Source organism: Hevea brasiliensis, chromosome 9 (genome assembly GCF_030052815.1).
Source record: "Hevea brasiliensis isolate MT/VB/25A 57/8 chromosome 9, ASM3005281v1, whole genome shotgun sequence".
Taxonomy (NCBI): domain Eukaryota; kingdom Viridiplantae; phylum Streptophyta; class Magnoliopsida; order Malpighiales; family Euphorbiaceae; genus Hevea; species Hevea brasiliensis.
This window is the reverse complement of record NC_079501.1, coordinates 19,920,954-19,941,250: the sequence shown is the minus strand read 5'-3', so window position 1 is coordinate 19,941,250 and position 20,297 is coordinate 19,920,954. Positions and strand designations below refer to the sequence as shown.

General features: G+C 32.5%; 1 protein-coding gene across 1 annotated transcript; it reads left to right on the top strand.

The window, feature by feature from the left end:
* Positions 1 to 6,449: 6,449 nt before the first annotated feature.
* Positions 6,450 to 7,828, top strand: LOC110658005 (transcription repressor MYB6). The gene is made up of 3 exons (XM_021815453.2): positions 6,450 to 6,684; positions 6,843 to 6,972; positions 7,299 to 7,828. Exons 1-3 carry the CDS (start codon positions 6,555 to 6,557, stop codon positions 7,696 to 7,698), a joined length of 660 nt encoding a protein of 219 aa, XP_021671145.1. The 5' UTR covers positions 6,450 to 6,554; the 3' UTR covers positions 7,699 to 7,828.
* Positions 7,829 to 20,297: the final 12,469 nt, after the last annotated feature.

The window sequence follows — 20,297 nt, the reverse complement described above, 5'->3', positions numbered from 1 at the left end:
TATTAATTTTAATTATAATTTCAATATTATTATATGTTCAGATATATCCATGCATCACTTATAAGTATGTATCTATGTAATTAAATACTATGCATGTTTTATATTGTATTCTTAATTGATGAATTGCCATGGATGTTGTTTGTATTAATTTAGAGCAGTGTGCGTGCGTTGGCGTGCATGTAGTATGGTATTGGATATGGACAGGATGGGTAGACACGGTTTGAGAGACACTCGCTGAGACTCGGTCCTTTATGGATAAGTCGGGGTAGACACGTCTTGAGAGACACTCGCTGGGACCCCACATTTGGTTTATTAAGCGAAAGTCCGGCTTGAGAGACACTCGCTGGCAGATGTTGGATTAAGAGGGCTGTATAGGGGATCAGCTCTCATATATATATTGCTTGACATTGTTGGGTGTGTGAGTGCTCCAAATTGCCTTTTTGCTATTATGATGTGATGTGTATGAAAATTTTGATAGTGTTGCATTCCACTCTTTAGGATGCATTAGCTTTAGATAACTATAGAAATTATACTTAAAATTGGTATTTTACTCTGTGAGTAAAACACTCATTCCTGTTCACCATATTTTTCCAAGCTACAGGAGGAGACATTTTTAAGAATAACCTATTCATTTCCTCGCAAGTTATGAAAAAAATTAATTAACTGTATTATTATTATCTAAATTTGTAATTTAGAACTAATAGTAGCACTAATCCTGTCAGGGACTGCATGAATTTAAGTTTTTTTATTAACAAATAAAATTTTTTTATGAGTTTTAAATAGTTTGTAAATGATGTAACAGGGTTGAGCTGGACTCCTGTAATTTTAGTTTCTGATAATTACTGGGTTAAGTTGGCCCGAAATAAAATTATAACAGTTTAATTTAAATTATTTTATATGCATATTGGGCCTATATTGTGAGCCTGATCATGGGTTTGAGAACAATAAGGCTTACTACGGGCCTCGGAGGCTTTATACTGGCCCAGGTCCTAGTGCCGGTTTGGGCTATAGGTTAGGTCATGACACATCTGAATTATCTTAAAATTAAGATCAAATAGCCTTTCTATTTTTATCTATTTTTCAAGAAAAAAAAATCTTTTGAGACTATCACAAACTATTTTAGAGTAATTAGATAAATTAAGATTTATAAAAGCAATGAGGTTAGTTTTATTTAATTTGTTAGTTTTGGCATTTTAATGTGTAAACAATTAACAAAATCAAAAGATTGAAATAACTATTTAAATATATATATATATATATATATATATATATATATATATATATATATATATATATATATATATATATATATAATCAAATATGTCATAAACTACAAGGTATGAACTGATTCAATTTAATTTGGTCTATGAAGAGATTGATTTGATGAACAATCTATTTGAACAAAATTTAATTTGTATGTTGTGCGATGATTAGAGAATTGAGATTGAAAATTTGTGATAGGAATTTGATAATTAGACATTATGAAATTGGAGTCTTGAAAATGAAAGCTGCATTCAAGGCTCCTTATGTTTTACTAAAAATATTAAATATTTTTCTGAAAAATTTTTTTTTTTTATATTTTTAACATCTTGAAGCGTTTAGAAAATGAGTTAATAAAAAATATTTTACTGATTAAATAAAAATTAAGCCAATTTCAAAGAAAATGATAGTTTTATTAAAATATAAAATTACTTATGCATGCATGATATAAACACATATTATTAATTTAATATTATAATTAAATAATAAAAATATTTTTATAGAAAATATTTTTTAAAAATTAATTTTTATGAAAATATTTTCGTGCGTTTCAAATCCGCATTTTCAAAAAGAAAAAAAAACACAAATCATCCAAATTGTAAGCAGATATTTCATGCAATTATTTTAAGTCAAATTATATTAAATTAACGTTCAATTTTATAAATTATTAAATTTTAAATTATTTTAAAAATATATAAATTAAAATAAATTATGATTGAATTCAAATCACACAGATTCAAATGGAATTGACGAACACATTCCTTGACTTTTAAAAACGCAATAGCAGAGAACAAAAACATGAATTTGATTGTTGCAACCGTTGGTCAAACTGAAAGTAGTTAATATAGTTAACGGAAGTTTCAAATTCTAATTAGATCGATTATATATAGGTAATTAGGTATGCCAATAAGTCTAATATACCATCAGCAATTTCTTCTTTTTCCCTTTAAATAAATTTCGATTTCATCGATTTGTAATTAATATTTATAATTAGTTTATATGATAATATCTACAAATCTGATATTCTGATATTAAAAATTAAATTATTTATTTCAAAATCATAACATTCATAAAATAAATTCTTTTGATTTTTTTGCCCTAATAATTAATATAACTATTGTAATCTCTCTATATATATATAGTTGCAGAAGCATATGACTGGTGGATGGCAGGGGTTCTATAAACCAAGCAGTCAAAGTGAGAGATTAGAGACAGAGAGAAGTCATGTGTGCTGCAAAACTCCGTCAAAACCAACTGCAATTTTCAATGAAATTCTTATTACAGGCCTTCAAAGTAAAACTACATAGTTATTAATCAGACTTCAATTTATTAAGAATATTATAGTCCACACATTTGCTATTAATTAAACCCAAAATTATTTGATTTGGAAAGCTCAATTTCTCCCTCTTAAATTATAAAAATTTTATTAGTTTAGTTTCATATATGGATCCAATGTTTTTAAAAAAAAAACTCACACGTATTTCTATTCCACTTGAAATTATTCCTAATCCAACGTGTAAAGCTTGGTTTTAACTAGATTAGAGGATTCTTTCCTGGTTATTAAATTCCCTTTCAAAAATTTCCCCATTTTATTTATTTAGCCTCTCTCTATGAAGTATGAAATGCCTTGGTTTTTTTATCCATAACACATAAGCTTTTGGTTCAAAATCTCAAAACAAATAAACATTTAAATTTCATTTATTTCGTAAAAAATAATTTAGATATAGAAAATATTTTCTTTTCATGAATTTGTAGTATTTTTTTATTATTTAGTTATAATATTAAATTAATTATATATATTTATATCATGCATGTACTTAAAGGAAGTTGTTGTGATTAGTACTTATCTTAAATAAATTTAAAAAAAAAAAAATCTATCTTCTAGTTAAGGATGTAATTATCTTTTATTATATAAATTAGATAAATATCTATTTTTTATATAGTTGTTATTTTAATTTTATCAGTTTGTTGATGTGAAGGATTGTCATTATCTAAATTCTCATCATTTTATATATGTATATATACATATTCTCTTCTCTACAGTATTCTCAACATGTTATTAAAGTATATAATGAGTAATTTTCAAATATTATTATGTTTGGTAACATATACGTTTGAATTTTTAAGTTGAGTATTTTTAAAGTTGATATAAAAGTCCATCTATCAAAAGATTTAGAGTTTGAATTTTAACTATTTTTATTTATTAATAAACATTTCAATATAATATTTGATAAATTTATGCTTGCTTACGCTTCTAATCTAATAAACATTTTCATACTAGGTGTGTTAAAGATATAAAACTATTATTATAGTTCTTATTTACATTTTTTTTAAGCGGTAGAATGAGACTAGAATCTGAATCTACCACATAAGTATATGTATTAGCTAATAGGTCAAATTAGGCTATGTGTTTTCATTAATAGACTTAAATTTTAAATTGAGTGATTTTTTGATAATTGAAATATACAATATAAATTAATTGTATATTGATATTTATTTAAAACACAATATACAATATAAAAAAGAAAGTATTCTTACCATTCAATTTATTACTAAATATTAAAAAGTAAGGCTACAAAATTAAGTTGAAAATTAATATAAAGTTCATCATTAATTCATCTCATTATTCGTTAACGAGCTTGGCAATCATAACTATTAATTATAAAAAAAAAATTAAAAATGATGTAGCTAATCAAAATAAAAATAAAAAACACAATACATAAATTGAAATATAAAGTTAGAGTTGCAACAAATTATAAATATATACCACAAAGGACTAAAAGCCAAAGTCAAATAAATAAATAAAACAAAGAATCTAAGTATGAAATTATTAACTTAAATTTCTCTGCAACTAATCGCATGAAGCTTTAAGGTTCTGAATTATTTACTATTCCATACACTTTCTGTTCTTTAATTATTTACAGCACATATAATCACGGCAAATAATCAATGGTACGTTCTATGGTATAAGTATATACATACAGTTGATTCTCTCTCTATATCCTGCTTAGTTAGGAAGACAAATTGGGTTGTTAAGTAAAGCAGAAAGACAGACAGAAGCTGTTTCATTGGTGTTGGGTGTATCTAAGTTTGCAGAGACCTCGTTTGCCATAATTAAATTGATTGATGTGTGTAGTTAGATTCTCATTACTAGTTTTGAGGTGTTGGTTTTTCCTAAGTTGTATTGTAGTACTATGCATGTAGGATATTATAATAGATTAATTATTAATTTAATGTTCATCCACCAGTCTTTCTGTTTCATTTTGCATCATTAATATCGGCTTTCCATTATAATTAAGTATATAGACTATTTGGCAATGCACGCAATAGCCATTAGTTGGGTTGGTTCTTCATGTAGTTATGCATGAATATTTCCCCTAGTTTTATTGTGCAAAATGTTTTATTAGGTTTTGTTTAATTTTTCAAAAATTAAAAATAAAAAATTTAAAACCACAAAAGAAAATAATCTAAATCGCAATGAAACAATATATAAATATATATATATATATATATGGCATAAATTCAAATGATTTTTGCTAAAATAATAATCAATACCTCAAAAGCAACCGAACACACATGCAGCCGAATATTACAGTGATAATAAATAGTATTGCTGGTAATTAATTGCAAAGATAATCACCATTAATTGGAAGAAAATTGACTCTGAAATGACAAGCAGACACCGAGCTAGTCAACAGAAAGTAAAAGGAAATTGAAAATCAGGTGAACTGAAATTTCCACTGATACTTTTCAACTGTATATGGTATAGAATCATAGATGAAGAGATGAATCCATACGGCAGTATCCTTAACCCTAACCCTAACCCCAACCCTTATCTCTCAATTAAGTCTTATCTTTTTTCCTAGGTAGCTAGGTCATCAGCTCATGATCATCCACCCAAGTTCAGTGCTTGTGGGGGTAGTTTTAATTCATCTGAACCCTTATATATATATATATATATATATGTATATATATATATATAATAAAAGTACCTCTAGAATTATTGGTGAGAGTGCAATATAAAATGCCAGTTACGAGCTTGCAGAAAATTTTCCCAAGTTTGACACACTGCCATTTTTACAAGTTTTACCAATTAACCTCTTCATGATTAATCTCTGTTTCAAATTCCCATTATCAAAATAATCTCTGAAAAATTCGCAATTAGTCTATTCACATTCAATTTTATTACGTAGTTATAAGCTATTGGCTACTAAATCCTGATTTTTGACTCATTTAACACCTATATATATATAATGCAGAAGATTATTACTTCCAATGATATTTTTTAAGGAATTTTTTTATATTAAAAAATATAATTATGTATATAAGTTTATTATGAAATAAAAATATCATGAAATATTTAAGAGTTGATATATATTGTTGATTTTTTTTATATAAAATGAGAAAAGAAAAAAAAAAGAGGTTATTAAGTATTCATAGTTTGATTAATTAGAATAAATTTGGTATCATATAAAAAAATAAGCATATTTTTATAGAAAAGTGAAAAAGCTCCACATCTTAATTCTTAAATTTGTGAACTCGACACATCCATTTAATTCCACTCAAAAGCACACCAATCCTAGTTTCCAACTTTAAAACCTACCAACTACCCCATAGGCATGGTTCTTCTAGTAGCAGATGAACCCATTCAACCGAAGCTAATAAACATGCAAATTATTATATCAAAATTAAAAATTTTACAAAAAAAGAAAATAAAAATATACTTTTTATGGCCTGTAGAGATTTTTTTTTTTATGAACTTTAAGTTAATAATATTGAAATTGTTCCAAATTTTCAATGGCTTCAAACTCCACTCAGCATATCCAATGGAAAAAAGAAAAAAAGAAAAAAGAGGCTTCCAATTTCCAACTCAAAACGTACATTACCAAAATTAAGATATCTATAGTACGTACCATATCAAATTAGGCTTATAGGTGTAATAAATTTAATCCACTATTAATTTAATAAGATAAGAAAGAAATCTATAAACTAACAGGAGGTAATTAAACATTATTAATTAGGTCACATATGGAGAGGTTAGAAAGAGAGACTAGAAGGAAAGACTATTTATCCAGTGATCCCCACCTAAACACTCAAAACCACCAGTCCAAGTCAATATTCGCGTTCTTCTCAACTACATCTATAACTATAAATGGTCTTCCTCAATCCTCAGTCTTTGAGTGTGCCCCTATCACTCTTCTTTCTACCTGCTATATATCACTTTTGTTTCCAATTCTTGGAGGGCTTCAAGGACAAATAAAGAGACAGAGAGGGATCAGGAATTACAGAAAGAAATGAGAAAACCTTGCTGTGATAAAGAAGGCAACAACAAAGGATCTTGGTCCAAGCAAGAAGACCAGAAGCTCATCGATTATATTGCTACTCATGGCGAAGGTTGCTGGCGTTCCATCCCTAAGGCTGCAGGTATATACATATATATATTGGTTTACAAAGGAGGGGATGGGAAGGAGAAATTAATTTGAACTTGGATGTTTGTCCAAATTGAATATTTATATTATTTCAATTTACATTTGTACGTGTGTGTGCGCGCTATATATGCTAACTTGACAGGTGTATTTCAGGATTGCACCGTTGTGGCAAAAGTTGCAGGCTAAGATGGATAAACTATCTTAGGCCAGACATCAAACGAGGCAACTTTGCTCAAGATGAGGAGGACCTCATTATTAAGCTCCATGCTCTCCTTGGCAACAGGTACTTCTTCTTCTTCTTCTCTCTTTATCCATATGTACATACAGACTTAGAGCTTCATGATTTCGACATTAATTCAAACCTTTTTGTTAATTATAAATATAGAACTCATAGACTTAGTTTGTAACAAATACATCTTTTAGTTTAGAAAAAGTCTTGAGTTTGAGGGGTTTTTCTCCCCTTCAAAAACCGATAAAAAAAATAAAAAATACATATATAGAATTAGAGGTTATGAGTTCCATACACAAACCCTTGCGCTACAAATGCTATATTATATATGCCTATACGGTGAAGATTTGCTAATGAATTAATGTTTTGTGGGCTGTTAGGTGGTCACTGATAGCTGGGAGACTGCCGGGGAGGACTGACAATGAGGTGAAGAATTATTGGAACTCTCACCTAAGGAAAAAGCTAATAAAAATGGGAATAGACCCAAACAATCATCGCCTTAACCAAATTCTTCCTCGTCCTCAACCTGTTGATGAAGATACATGTAAATCCAACAAATCTAAGACTGATAATGATAGGGTTTCTGATGCAGCAACTTCTTCTCTCGAGGAGGATGAAACTTCTGCTGGTTCTTCTCACATAAATCTTGATCTCACCATTGCTGTTCCTTCTCCTGCTCATACTGCAAATTTGGAAACCAGGCCCGAAAATTGCAATACTGCTGCAACTAGTGAAGTACTACAAAGCGAAAAATCACCTACGCTACTTCTCTTCTTATGAGCCAGCTAGCTAGGCAAATCTTAATTACTTAATTAAGCCTTCCTAATGCTTTTGGTGGGGGTTAATTAAAATGGCTAACTAAGCAAAAAGAAGAGTCTTTTTACTGATATTAATTATTTTCTTTTGGTAATTTCTGATGCATTTAAAGATAATTAAAGGACTGGCTAATTAGCTCATCATGCCATGGGATTATTGGTTTCTTTTGTACAGAACAACAGAAGTTTAGAATGATAAAAAAAATATATTTCCATGGAAGAAAATAATCATGCATGGAGGAAGAATTACTTGTAGCAAATTAGAACTAATATATTATTCTTTATGAGCACTACTTTTCGTGCACTTGTCTCTCTATTGCTCCATTTCTTTTCTAGCTTTTCCTTCACGTCTACGTTTTCCATCTGTATTTTAAGAAATGGATAGAAATATTATAGCTTTCATTATTTTCTTCAATATAATTGAGTCTCACTTGAACTCAGATATCTTGTAATTAATTTTACAACAACATTAAGCATTCATAATATATTTAATTTAGGAAGTCTAATTGAAATTGAATGGAACTTAGTCTCACTAATTCCTGTCAGTGAAATCATAATTTTGGCAGATTTTAAGAATGAACTAACATTTAATAATTTTAATGGAATTAAATAAAAATTTAGAGTTTACGGGTGAATTAATGCTAATTTTTTTTAATGTGATTGTCAAGTGTTATATATGATGTAAATATTTGCATCATAAAAGAAAATAATTTTATAATGATAATTTCTTTTGGAAAATGATAATATTTTTTAATATTTTGTAAATTTTTTCACAAACATTTAACATGATAATAAGAAAAGAATTAATAATGAGATTTTGAGTGAATAGAAGTTCTAATTTGAGATTTTCTTGCGAGTGATTGAATTTGTTTATTTATTTTTTAATGAAATCGAGTTTTTGAATAGGAATAAAAAATTTATAATCTTAAGTAATAATTATTTGTAGTTTTTATACAATGATTACATTCAACGTTATGATGGATTAAAATGTATTTAAAAATTCTTTATTTATCATCTCCACAGACATCAGAGCATATAAGTGGACTATGTTAAATCCAATCCTCTATAAGTTTTTTTAAATTTTAGTAAAATCTTATAATTTTATTATTTTAGTCTTAAATTTTCACATTAATTTTAATTTTAATAATTAACTAAATTAATGAACTTAATTGATATAGTCAATTATTTTATTTTTTTTATTGTTTTAGTAATTATTCTCAAATAAAAATATTAATTTTCTGAATCATATTTTATTTTAGAAGTTATAATTAGGTTTATTTTGTTATATTGTTTATTAATATTTTATATTTAAACATTTGAATTTTTTTTCATTCATTAGGACTTAAATTTAAAATAAAATGTTGAGAAAAACATTAGTTAAAAATATGATAAAAAGAGAAAAAAAATATTAAAATTAAGATAACAGTATATATTAAACATATTATTCAAGTACTGTATTTTTTTATCAATAAAAAGTTAGTTAGAATTAATGAAAATGTTAAAATTATTGAAAATTTTAATAAAATTAAATAGATTAGCTAAAACTTGTAATATATAAGTGAAAGTAATTGAATAATTTATTAATTAATATGTTTTATTATTTTTAATTAATATAAATATTTACATTGATTATAAGAATAATACGTATATTTATCACAATGACACTACTTTTAGTACAATCATAATTTTTTTACACATTATATATATATATGTGATAAATTAAATTAAATTAATTAATTTTAATTTCACTCGAATCGATTAATTCTTTAATTTAATTTGATTTGATTTTTTTAAAAACACAATTTTAATATTTTAATTTATTCAAATCAATTGATTTAGAATCAAAAATAGATTGCACAACCTAATTTTTGACCTCTCTCATTTTAAAGAGGATTCTCGTTTGACATTTCGGTCTCAGGTGTGGCTTTTTTTCTTGGGATTTGAAGTTCCATGGTGGGGCGTGAATTGTTGATTCAAAAATCCAAGTATGATCCTTTTCAAATTAATTTTCGCAATTTGGTTCCACATTTATATATAATTAAATATGATTTATAAATAATTAAAATAATAAATTTATTAATTTTATATAAATCTAATACTAAATATTAAATTTAAAATTATTACAATATTAATTTTTATATAAAAATAATTTTATAATAATTGGAATGAAATGATAGAAATTAATTTTCGTTATTTTAAAAAAAGTTTGAACTTTTCCTTACAAATTAAAAAAAGAGAGAAAAAAAAAAAGCATAGACTTTTCTAAAAGTAGTACATTTTTGAAATGTGGGGCGTTAATTTATTTGGATTTGATACTTTGTACAATACAGTGCAGTAAGGTAATTGGATATTGTGCAGAAAAAATGAAGTGAAGTAGCTAGCTTTAGCTAGGGTTGAATATCATTAAGATTATAAACATGACAAACAGTTGTGTATGAAAGGAATCTTGTAGGCCTCTCCCTAAGTCCTACATTCAAACGCCTACCCCCATTGTGTTGGGTGTGAATTCTAAGAATTTTGGGTTCATTCATTTACTTTACCTCCAACATTGCCTTCTTTCCGACCTATATCTTACCTCCATTTTCAAATAATAATAATAAACTATATCTTACTTCACGGCCATTAAATTATTGGATTAGTAATTAAGTAGTTAGGGGGGGGGGGGGGTAACCTCATGTGGTTATCACAATGAGTAGGCGTCGACACCATATTTTGGTCGAACCCTGAAATCAATAGACTTTGAAATCAAACCAGCACCAAGTCTCCATGTCGTTCAATTCATTTCCAATCTCTCTTCATAGGGATCAAACCAGCACCAAGTCTCCATGTCGTTCAATTCATAGGGATCAAATCGACACCAAGTCTCCTTGTCAGTCAATCACATTTTCGGTCTCTCTTCAAAGAAATTGAACCAATACCAAGTCTCCATATCATTCAAATCCTTACCGATCTCTCAAACCAATTATTAAGTCTTCTGGCCAATCTTATTTCCGATCTCCCTTTTATAAATATTGCAGATAATTGTTTAATAAAATTAAGGTTTTAATCCGACTTAATGTTGCTTCCAATCTTAAGTGTTCAAATCAGGTTTCCAATTTTAATAATCTTGAGTCTCGTTCGGTATTTGTTCTCAGCCGATCTCATGCTTACAATGTTTTTCCGACCTCTTATACTTAGATTAATAATCACTTTTAAGTTTGATGTTCTAATTGGTTCAGACAGTCAGGCGCTTGTACAATTTAGATACTTTCTGATCACATCCAGTCATTGAACAAAAGAGAGAATTTCATTTCATTTTAAAATAAAATACAAGTCATTCGGCTGGAGGATCACCCCAGCCTGTTCTACATTTCGCTCAATCTCTCTATCTCCCTCAGCTTCTTCCTCGCTCTCCTCTTCGTCTTGGGGAGCCAGGTCCACCATCCTGGAAAAGTCCTCCTTGGGATAACGCTTCTTGAGCTTGGCCAAAAGGTCCCCATGGGCGTTCACATAAGCATCAGCCTCCCTCATCATTGCCTCTTCTTCTTTCGCTCTAAGTTCTTCAATGAGGCGAGCGACATCAGCAGCTCGGAGCGCCCGAGCTTTTTCAAGAACATAAGCCTGCTCGGCCAATTTATCCTCATAGAATTTCATCTGCCCCTCAATTTCAGCTATATATTCCCGGGCGGATGAAAGTTGAGCTCGGGTGGAAGCCGCTTCCTGACCCACCTTCTGGATCTCCTGTCTCAAATGATGAGCCTTTTCCCTGATGATATGCTGGTTCACTAAGCTCTCCACGCTCAAGCTCATCATCTGGGTCAGGAGATCGTCAATGTTGCCATGGGTCAGCCTGTTCCGATCCTCTTGGAGGCAGATGGAAGCTCCCAGAACCTTTGCTAAGCCCGGATTCTCCCGTACAGTCCGGTTCTTCTCCAGGGAGTGAATCAGGACCTGAGCTTTGCGGGAAAGGGTCCTTGGAGTAGGTTGGGAAGGACCCCTTTCCGCACTCGAAGCAACTGGTGGAGGTGGTGGCGGTTCTTCTTGTCGAGGCGGAGACCGAACCACTTCTATTTCAGGGATCGGTGGTTTCAAGGGTCGGGACGAGCCTCCCTGCATCTCTCCTGGATCGTGCCTTGGCGTCTGTGAGGCCTCGGCACGCTTCATTTCTCGCACTTTCCTAGAGACCTCTCTCTTTCGCTTTTGACTCTCTTTGGAAGCCTCGCCGCTCGCCATACCTGCACAAAAAAAAAGTCAGTGAGTTCGCTAAGGCCCAGAGATTAGAGATGTAGAAAATACCAGGGCCGAGGTCAGAGAGCTGAAGCCCGCGCTCTTCACCGGTAACCAGCCGCATCATCCAATAATGCAGTTCTGCCATCACAGCATCTAAGCAGGAGAACTTCTGAGTGGCCGCCTGATCCTTTAGCTCCGTTACCATGGCACCCTCATCCCGACTCAAAGCGATGTGCTTCAGAAGTGGTGGGACCAGATATTGCCAGCTTCGGGGGAAACCTTCAAAATCGTTCGGAATCTTGCTCCTCAACATAAAGAAGCGATTTTTCCAGTTCTTCAGTGAGGAGGGCAGATCGGTAAAGAGCCCACAGTGCGGTTTTGCCTGAAAGAACCAGTACTCATCGTCCTTTCGACGAGTGAGCCTATGTAGCTCAGCGAACACCTTCACTGTAGGGATGAGTCCCTTAGCTCGACAGAGGCCTCTGAAGGCTATCAGGATCCGCCATGAGTTCAGATGTACTTGGGCCACCGAGACATGGTGAAATTTTAAGACGTCTCTGAAGAAGTCGTCAACAGGAAACCGAAGCCTGGCTTTTAATTGTTCTTCGTACACCATAAGCACGTCATTTTCTTCAAAGAAATGATCGGCTTGGAGATCGCCATGACATCTGATAAGCTCGTATGAGTCAGTCTGAAGGTTGTATTCTTGGCTAATCGACTGCAGATCGGTTTCTTGAAGGATTGATGGCAACTCATCCACGGGAAGGTTTTCTCTCCCTGAGGAATGCGTTCACCTTGAGGGTGCCACTTGACCACGAGCTTAAACGGAGGTCGTAGGAGGTTTAGATCGCTCGCTTGGTCCGACCACTTCAACTTCATCTGACGACCACGAGACATAGATGGAAGGGGGGTTCGTCGCTCTCTGACCCTCAGCGCCGCTCATTTTCAAAGAAAAGAGAAAATTTAACTAAAAGAAAGATCAAAACCCTTACCGGAGTGTGATCGGTGTCGGAAGAACTTGAAAAATGAGAGAATTTTGGAATCGCTCGCGAGATGCTGAAAATGACATAAGGGAGCAACTGGCTGACCCATCCCCTATTTATACCCGTCTGAGCATTCAATACTCACAGTGTCCCAAGCGACGCATCGGTTAGCGAAATTCGCCAGCTTTTCTGACACATCGCAAGAACATTCCAGAAACTCCATAAATAAATAAGGGAAGATCGGCTAGTTAAAGATCGGCGAATTAAGGTAGATGTTCAGAATTACAGATCGGCTAAGGGTTATTCAGTTAGGAATCGGATCGGATAAACACATTAGAGATCGGATTACATTAAAGATCAGATTACATCATTTGGGAGATCTCTAGAGATCGGCGGTATATCCTACCTAGTAAAGACCTATGTCAAAGCCTCGTCTCGTGGCTGAATCAAAAGATATGTTTGATCAGGAAACCAGCCATCGACATCGGATAGATGTACAACTCTGATGGGGTGACTCATGAGGATAGGAGAGGTCATCGTTAATGTTATCGCTCGGAACCGAGCTGCTGTCAGGACACCCAATGTGGTGAGGAGCCAAGTGAACTTCGAAGGGCAGTCACCAACGATAAGAGGGAAATTAGCAGTCTTCTTGTCCGAAATCGGTTCGCTGATTTTATCGATCAACCGACTTGAGATGGACACGATCGATGTTCTCGGTCTGGATCGGTAAATTAGTCTAGTTCTCTCACTGTCATCAGAGGTAGCCATCGTGATTTTCTGATCACCGGGGTCATAAATTTTCAGTCGATAAACAAAGTGAACAGTCAGAAAAAGATCAAAAGTAACTGCCATGGCCGGGATTGTTGCCAGAGCGGCTAGAACAGGAAAAGTGAGAAGCGGAAAGAGGAGAAAATGAAATGCGAAAAGGATGTCCCATTGAAGCTATATATATATATAGAGAGAGAGAAGGCCTAAATATTTATTGCTAGCGGAAAACGAAGCGGATGCCTCGGTAACCAAAAGAATAAATGCTTTGACTGAACCAGTCAGGATAGAAGAAAAGATTTTAGAATGGGAGAGATCGGGAGAGGGGCCTGGCATGAGAGATCGGAAAAGGATCATATTAGAAATATCGGAATAGATGGGAGATCGGAAAGCAAAGAGAGAATAAGACAACTTCCACTAACTGTCGTCATAATCAGAGCCGAGGTAGTTAAAGCATTGCAGACAAGATCAAATCTCCACCGCACGCCTCATTTGCAGAATCGTCCACATTACTGACAGGTTGCCAAAATGTGTCATGACAGTCCTGTACATCTCGATCTCCATCGTTGATCTTACTTGTAAGGACAATTTCGGAGCCATTGGATCAAAGAGAAGACGACAAGACCGGTGCTTTTTTTTCCCAGCCCTCGGATCTCCCTTGACAAGAAGATTTTGAGCTGTTGGATTAGAAAAGAGAAAGGACAAATATTCTGAATAAGATTTCAACCGTCCATTTTGATTCTCTTCAATTTTCAGGCATCAGATCGTATCCTTTAAAATCCAAACCTTCCATCTCCCTTAAAGGAAATCCTAACTCTTCATCGGGAGCCCCCGGTCCCTATAAATACCTGCATGAAAACTGTTAAAGAGGGGGGAAGAACACAAAAAGGGTGGTGATTATAGTGGAAAGGCTCTGAAACTTGATTCAGTCTTGCTATTATGCTATTTTTAAGCTTTCAAAATAGGAAAACTTCAGAGACCAGTTTTCTAAAGTATTCCCGTTGAAGGAGTGTTGAATACTGAAACTCTTTATTTTTAGTTTGTTCATTACTCTGCGATCCCATCTCTCAGTTTCAGTTTTGTCTTCACCATCTTTATATCCACTTTTATTTTCCAAGCTCAATCTCATTCAAACCCGGTTACTGTCATTTCGACTTGACTGCATTTTAAATTGGTATTCTTTATTTCAAGGCAAGCTTTAATCCCCAGACTATTAGCGCGCAGCTCTACTATATTTGTGACTCCATAGTTAGGGGTGTGCGAACGGTCGGTTCGGTTCCGAACCGAACCGATAAAACTGAAAATCGAAAATCAAAAATTTTAAAAACCGAACCGAACTGATTAATAAGAGAAAACTGAATTGAATCGAACCGATAAATATCGGTTCGGTTCAGTTTTAAATCGATCAAACCGAAATTTATAAAATTTCATATTTTTAACATTAAATCTAAATAATAAAAACATAAAAACCAAAAAAATTAGAAATCAAAACTCAAAAATCTTAAGGTTCGGTTCGGTTTTCTTTGATTTCGGTTCGGTTCGATTCAATTTGGTTCGATTTTTTTATTTCCTATATATATTAATAATTTTGGTTCGGTTCGATTTTTTTAATTTTTTTATGAAAATAACCGAACCGAACGGATTAATCTGAAATTATCAAAATTATAAACCAAACCGAACCGATTAAATTTTAAAACTGAACCGATTGAACCGAATTAATCGGTTCGGTTCGATTTTTCAGTTTAAACCGAAAACTGCACACCCCTATCCATAGTTAGCTCAATAGATTCAACTTCCCATAGGTGAGCGTCTAGACCGTTGCTTTATCAAGTGCTCGTTTTTTATTATTTTCTTTTTTTCATGCTCGTAATATTCGTTAAGTTTACGTTATGTTAAAGAGCCCCACGAAGGTGGTTATTCTCTTGAGTTTACCTTTTTGTTCATTAGTTCGTGTTATTTATTTTTAGCCTTCATTAACTTCAAATGTAGGTGTTATGGTCATGGGTAACGTATAGGTAGTTTGATAAAATGTTGATAACTGTGTCCTAACATGAGAGTTCCTTTAAAATAACAAAGTTTGGGTAATAAATCGGAGGAAAATTATGAAGTCGAACCACTAGACTAGCTCAGAAGATAACTTGGTATAGTGGGGGATCGAGGTAAGATCGGATCCCAGACTAGTAAATGAAAGAGATCGAATATTGCCTGTCAAAAGGTACCGGTAAGGCGATCACATAGGAGATCGATAAAATTCAGTCTGGTATCCCCTCCCTAGTTATAAGGTATCAATGGGTTAAGAGAAGCCTCGTTCGGGCTTTCAGCGTTTTCGGATGCCAGAACCCTTAGTCTACGGTTCTTATAATATACGATCGTGATTAATATTTAAAGAGATCGGAGGAGAGTTCTTATCCGATTCTCAATAAAAAATTTTAACAAATATTTAAGGAGATCGGAGGAGAGTTCTTATCCGGTTCTCAATAAAAAATTTTAACAAATATTTAAAGAGATCGGAGGAGAGTTCTTATCCGATTCTCAATCAAAATTTTTAACAAATATTTAAAGAGATCGGAGGAGAATTCTTATCCGGTTCTCAATAAAAAATTTTAAGAAATATTTAAAGAGATCGGAGGAGAGTTCTTATCCAGTTCTCAATAAAAAATTTTAACAAATATTTAAAGAGATCGGAGGAGAGTTCTTATCCGATTCTCAATCAAAAATTTTAATAAATATTTAAAGAGATCGGAGGAGATTTCTCAATAAAAAATTTTAATAAATATTTAAAGAGATCGGAGGAGAGTTCTTATCCGATTCTCAGTCAAATTTTAATAAATATGGGGAGATCGGAGGAGAGTTCTTATCCGAAATTCCTTACTCAAACTTTAAACAGATTACCCCTAGAGATCGGGAGAGGTTTTTATCTTGATTCTCTCAAATTCTAACTAAAATAGCACAATACACAAAGTTACCCTATAAACAAAAACCGCTACGTAACACCAAACTCACTAAGGGTCGTCTCATATACTTATGTATCTGGGTAACCCGAACTAGTGGAAAATCAAATATTCCCTTTTGTCTAAGGGACTAACATCATCATTCTACCCCCCCTAACTATCGATTTTAATTTGTAAAGAGCATAATGTTAAATCTGTTTACCCTCGTGGAGGGACGAGGCAGGGTGCCTAACACCTTCCCCGCCCGTATATAGACCCCGAACCTAGAATCTCTGTTTTCGAAGTGGTTTCTTTTAATATATTTTCGCGAATGGTTTTCTTTAATTTCCCTCAAAATTAAAGTGGCGACTCCTCACTCTTTCCCACTTCGGTGAGTGTTCGTCCAGGCGACCGCAAAATACCTTGCGACAGTAGGATATTGGTAAAAATTACTTATTTAAATTTAAATTTAAAGTTATTAATATTTTTAAAATTAAATTTATTTTAAATTAAATTTAAATTTATTCTTTTAAATTTGATTATATTACTTGAAAATGTCATAATTTATTTAATTTTATATATCTTAATTAATAATTTACATAAAAATTATTTTTATTAACAATTTATATTTTAAAATTTTGATATTTCATAAAATATTTAAATTTTATTTTATTTAAAATATAAATATTATAAATAATATTATAAAAATATATGTTTTATATTTAATTAATTATTTATATAAATGAGTTTGAATAACTGATATGTAAAACCTGAACCCATCATGGGCATCATTTCTTAAAATCAAACTTTTCTCAAATCTAATTATATATTATCCAAATTCGTCATATTAGAGTTTAGTTGAACACCCATAAATACTTTAGCCGTTGCCATTCTTAGCCTCCAGTACCCTCCTCCCCTTTTCAAAAGTTCATTAATATGTAAAATATTATAATATTGTATAATTATTTCTAATAATATATTATAATATTATAGACTTATTTTTAAAGTGTTTTTATTAATTGGCCTCTTCAAAATAAATAAAAAATTACTATGGTAACTTAATTGTCTCGACCCAACCTATGGGTCGGACCAGCACTAGGACTTGGGCCGGCCTAAAACCCCCGAGACCCGTAGTAAGCCTAACTATTCCTTAACCCAATTCTAAGACTCATTTTAAGCCCAATTTCAAGAATTCAATCGGACAGAGTCTGGTTATAATATGGACCATACAACGGGAAATTTTTTTGACTCGCCTGACCTGTAAACACAATATATAACAATGTGGGGAGCTCAGCTCACCCTCTACATGCTCATCATGTCATAAATCAAATGGGAGCTCAGCTCCCTTATCCAATCCAATCACACTCACACATACATGCATTTGATATTCTTACAAACTCAACATAATATTATATTATAGTCCCAAATTGATTAAAGTACTCCTAACACACGCGGAGTCTAAAATTTTGGCTAAATTGTATAAAATACATTAGATATTACTAATTGACCTGAAAAGAAGAGGAGCAAGTTAGTCACAACAAGTAATCATCCTATAACCTAAAAAAATAAGGTGAACAAGAGTGAGCGTTTGACTCAGAGAGTAAAATATCAATTTTAACTACAATTTCTATAGCTACCTAGAGCTAATGCATCATAAGAAGTAGAATGCAACACCATTTAAATTTTCATACACATCACATCATAACAACAAAAAGGCAATTTGGAGTACTCACACACCTAATAATGTTTATATAGTACATATATGGGAGCCGATCCCCTATATAGCTCTCTTAATCCAACCTCTACCAATAAGTGTCTCTCAAGCTAAACTTTCGCTTGATAAACCAAATGCGGGGGCCAGCAAAATCATCTCGAGCCGTGTCTACCCCGACTTATCCATAAAGGACCGGGTCCCAGCGAGTGTCTCTTAAGCCACATCTATCCGTCCTATCCATATCCAATACCATACACCGCACGCACACTAACGCACGCACACAGCTCCAAATTACCATAAACAACATCCATGGTACTTCATCAATTGAGAATGCAATATAAAATATGCCTAGTATTTAACTACATGGATATATATTTATAAGTGATGCGTGGGCATAACTGAACATATAATAATATTGAAATTATAATTAAAATTAATATTTTACTCACATATTTGAATCGAGGTCACTGCGGTGACTGGCCAGAGTAGGAAGGCTGTCCCGGCCCACCTGACAATGTCATTGTAATTATTTAATATATTTGACTCAATATAAGTTTAGAAAAGACCAAAGACAGTTTAAGTCATGTCGAAAATCCAACATAGTCTCCTTTATACCTAGGACCAACCCAACTTACAAAAATGGCTCAAAATGCACTTTTATATTTACAAGTCACACATCCATAACTCAATCACATCACATGGCCCCTCCTGGGCCCATCTAAATAGTCAACAATCATAATTTGAAAAATTATAATTTAGTCCCTACAATTAGCCCTTTTTCAAAAACTGCCCAAATGAGCTCTAAAAATTATAAAACTTTGCCCCGCGGTTCTTAGCAATATTATTAACCTAATGCAAAAGAAATTATAATTTTCTAGCCTACCACGAATATTTTATAGATTTTTTAATCGAAATCAGGCACTAAATAATTAAGAAAAAATAGAGTTCGGGTTTACCTATGCCAATTCCGACATTGGAGATGCCCCCAGAACATCTGAAAATGATGAGATAGCCTATAATTTCTACCCAATTCTAAAACCTTTTCGATAGCCTGCCTGCCTGGTTTGAAATTATAGACCCAAGCAACTATTGAATTTCCGCTAATTGAAGATACCTACGCGAAGCCCACAACATGGGAGTTAGTATATAATTTTTACGAAAATTTCTAAACTCATTTAATGCTCGAAAATCTAGCCCAAAAGTCAAAATGAGCTAAAACTTCTAAGCAAAAATTAGACAACGGCTCAATAGATTTTTGTGTTCTTGGTGTATATGAAAAGCTCTCGAGATGTAGATGTGTTTTAGGATAAGACCCGGTCTGATTGGTGGCCGAATCGGTCGGAATCGGTCAAGAAAATGGAAAGTCGTGCACGCACAAAAGAGGATTTTGGAGCGATTGTTCGATAGTCTGGAGGCCTGCCGGCGGCCGGGGAAGGGCGGGGGAGGTCATCGGCGCTGTAGGGAGAGGAGGGGAGGGGGTGACCAATGCGGAGGGAGAGTGAGGAGAGAGAAACGAGAGGAAGAAAAATGGCTTCGAGAGGAGAAAGGGAGAGGCAAAAATGGAGAAGAAAGAACCGGTTTGATTCGATCGGTCTTATTCGATTCGGTTCGATTCTCTTGGTTCGATTCAGGATACCCGAAATTAAATTTTTTACTTTACTTTGGGAACTAAAACGGGGCCCAAAAATTCTGAAAAAATTCTAGAAAACTCAGAAAAATTCGTAGGATTTAAATATATTTTTAGTTTTGCCACGTAGTCTTTAAATTAATTTTTAAAATCATCAAAATTTCACTTTTTCAGAAAATCGAACCCGATTTTTAAAATTCAAAAAATTTCAAATAATTATTCAAAATTTAAATAAAATAAAAAATTAATATTTACCCATAAAAATTAATTTTTAAGTTAATTTATTAATTTATCAATAATTTTATAAATAAAATTATATTATTTTTTAATTTATTA

Excerpts from the sequence above, each read along its gene's own strand:
- LOC110658005 (XM_021815453.2), top strand. The coding sequence starts at position 6,555 with ATGAGAAAACCTTGCTGTGATAAAGAAGGCAACAACAAAGGATCTTGG. Across the intron at positions 6,685-6,842 it reads TTCCATCCCTAAGGCTGCAG|GATTGCACCGTTGTGGCAAA; the intron begins GTATATACATAT and ends GGTGTATTTCAG. Across the intron at positions 6,973-7,298 it reads CATGCTCTCCTTGGCAACAG|GTGGTCACTGATAGCTGGGA; the intron begins GTACTTCTTCTT and ends GTGGGCTGTTAG.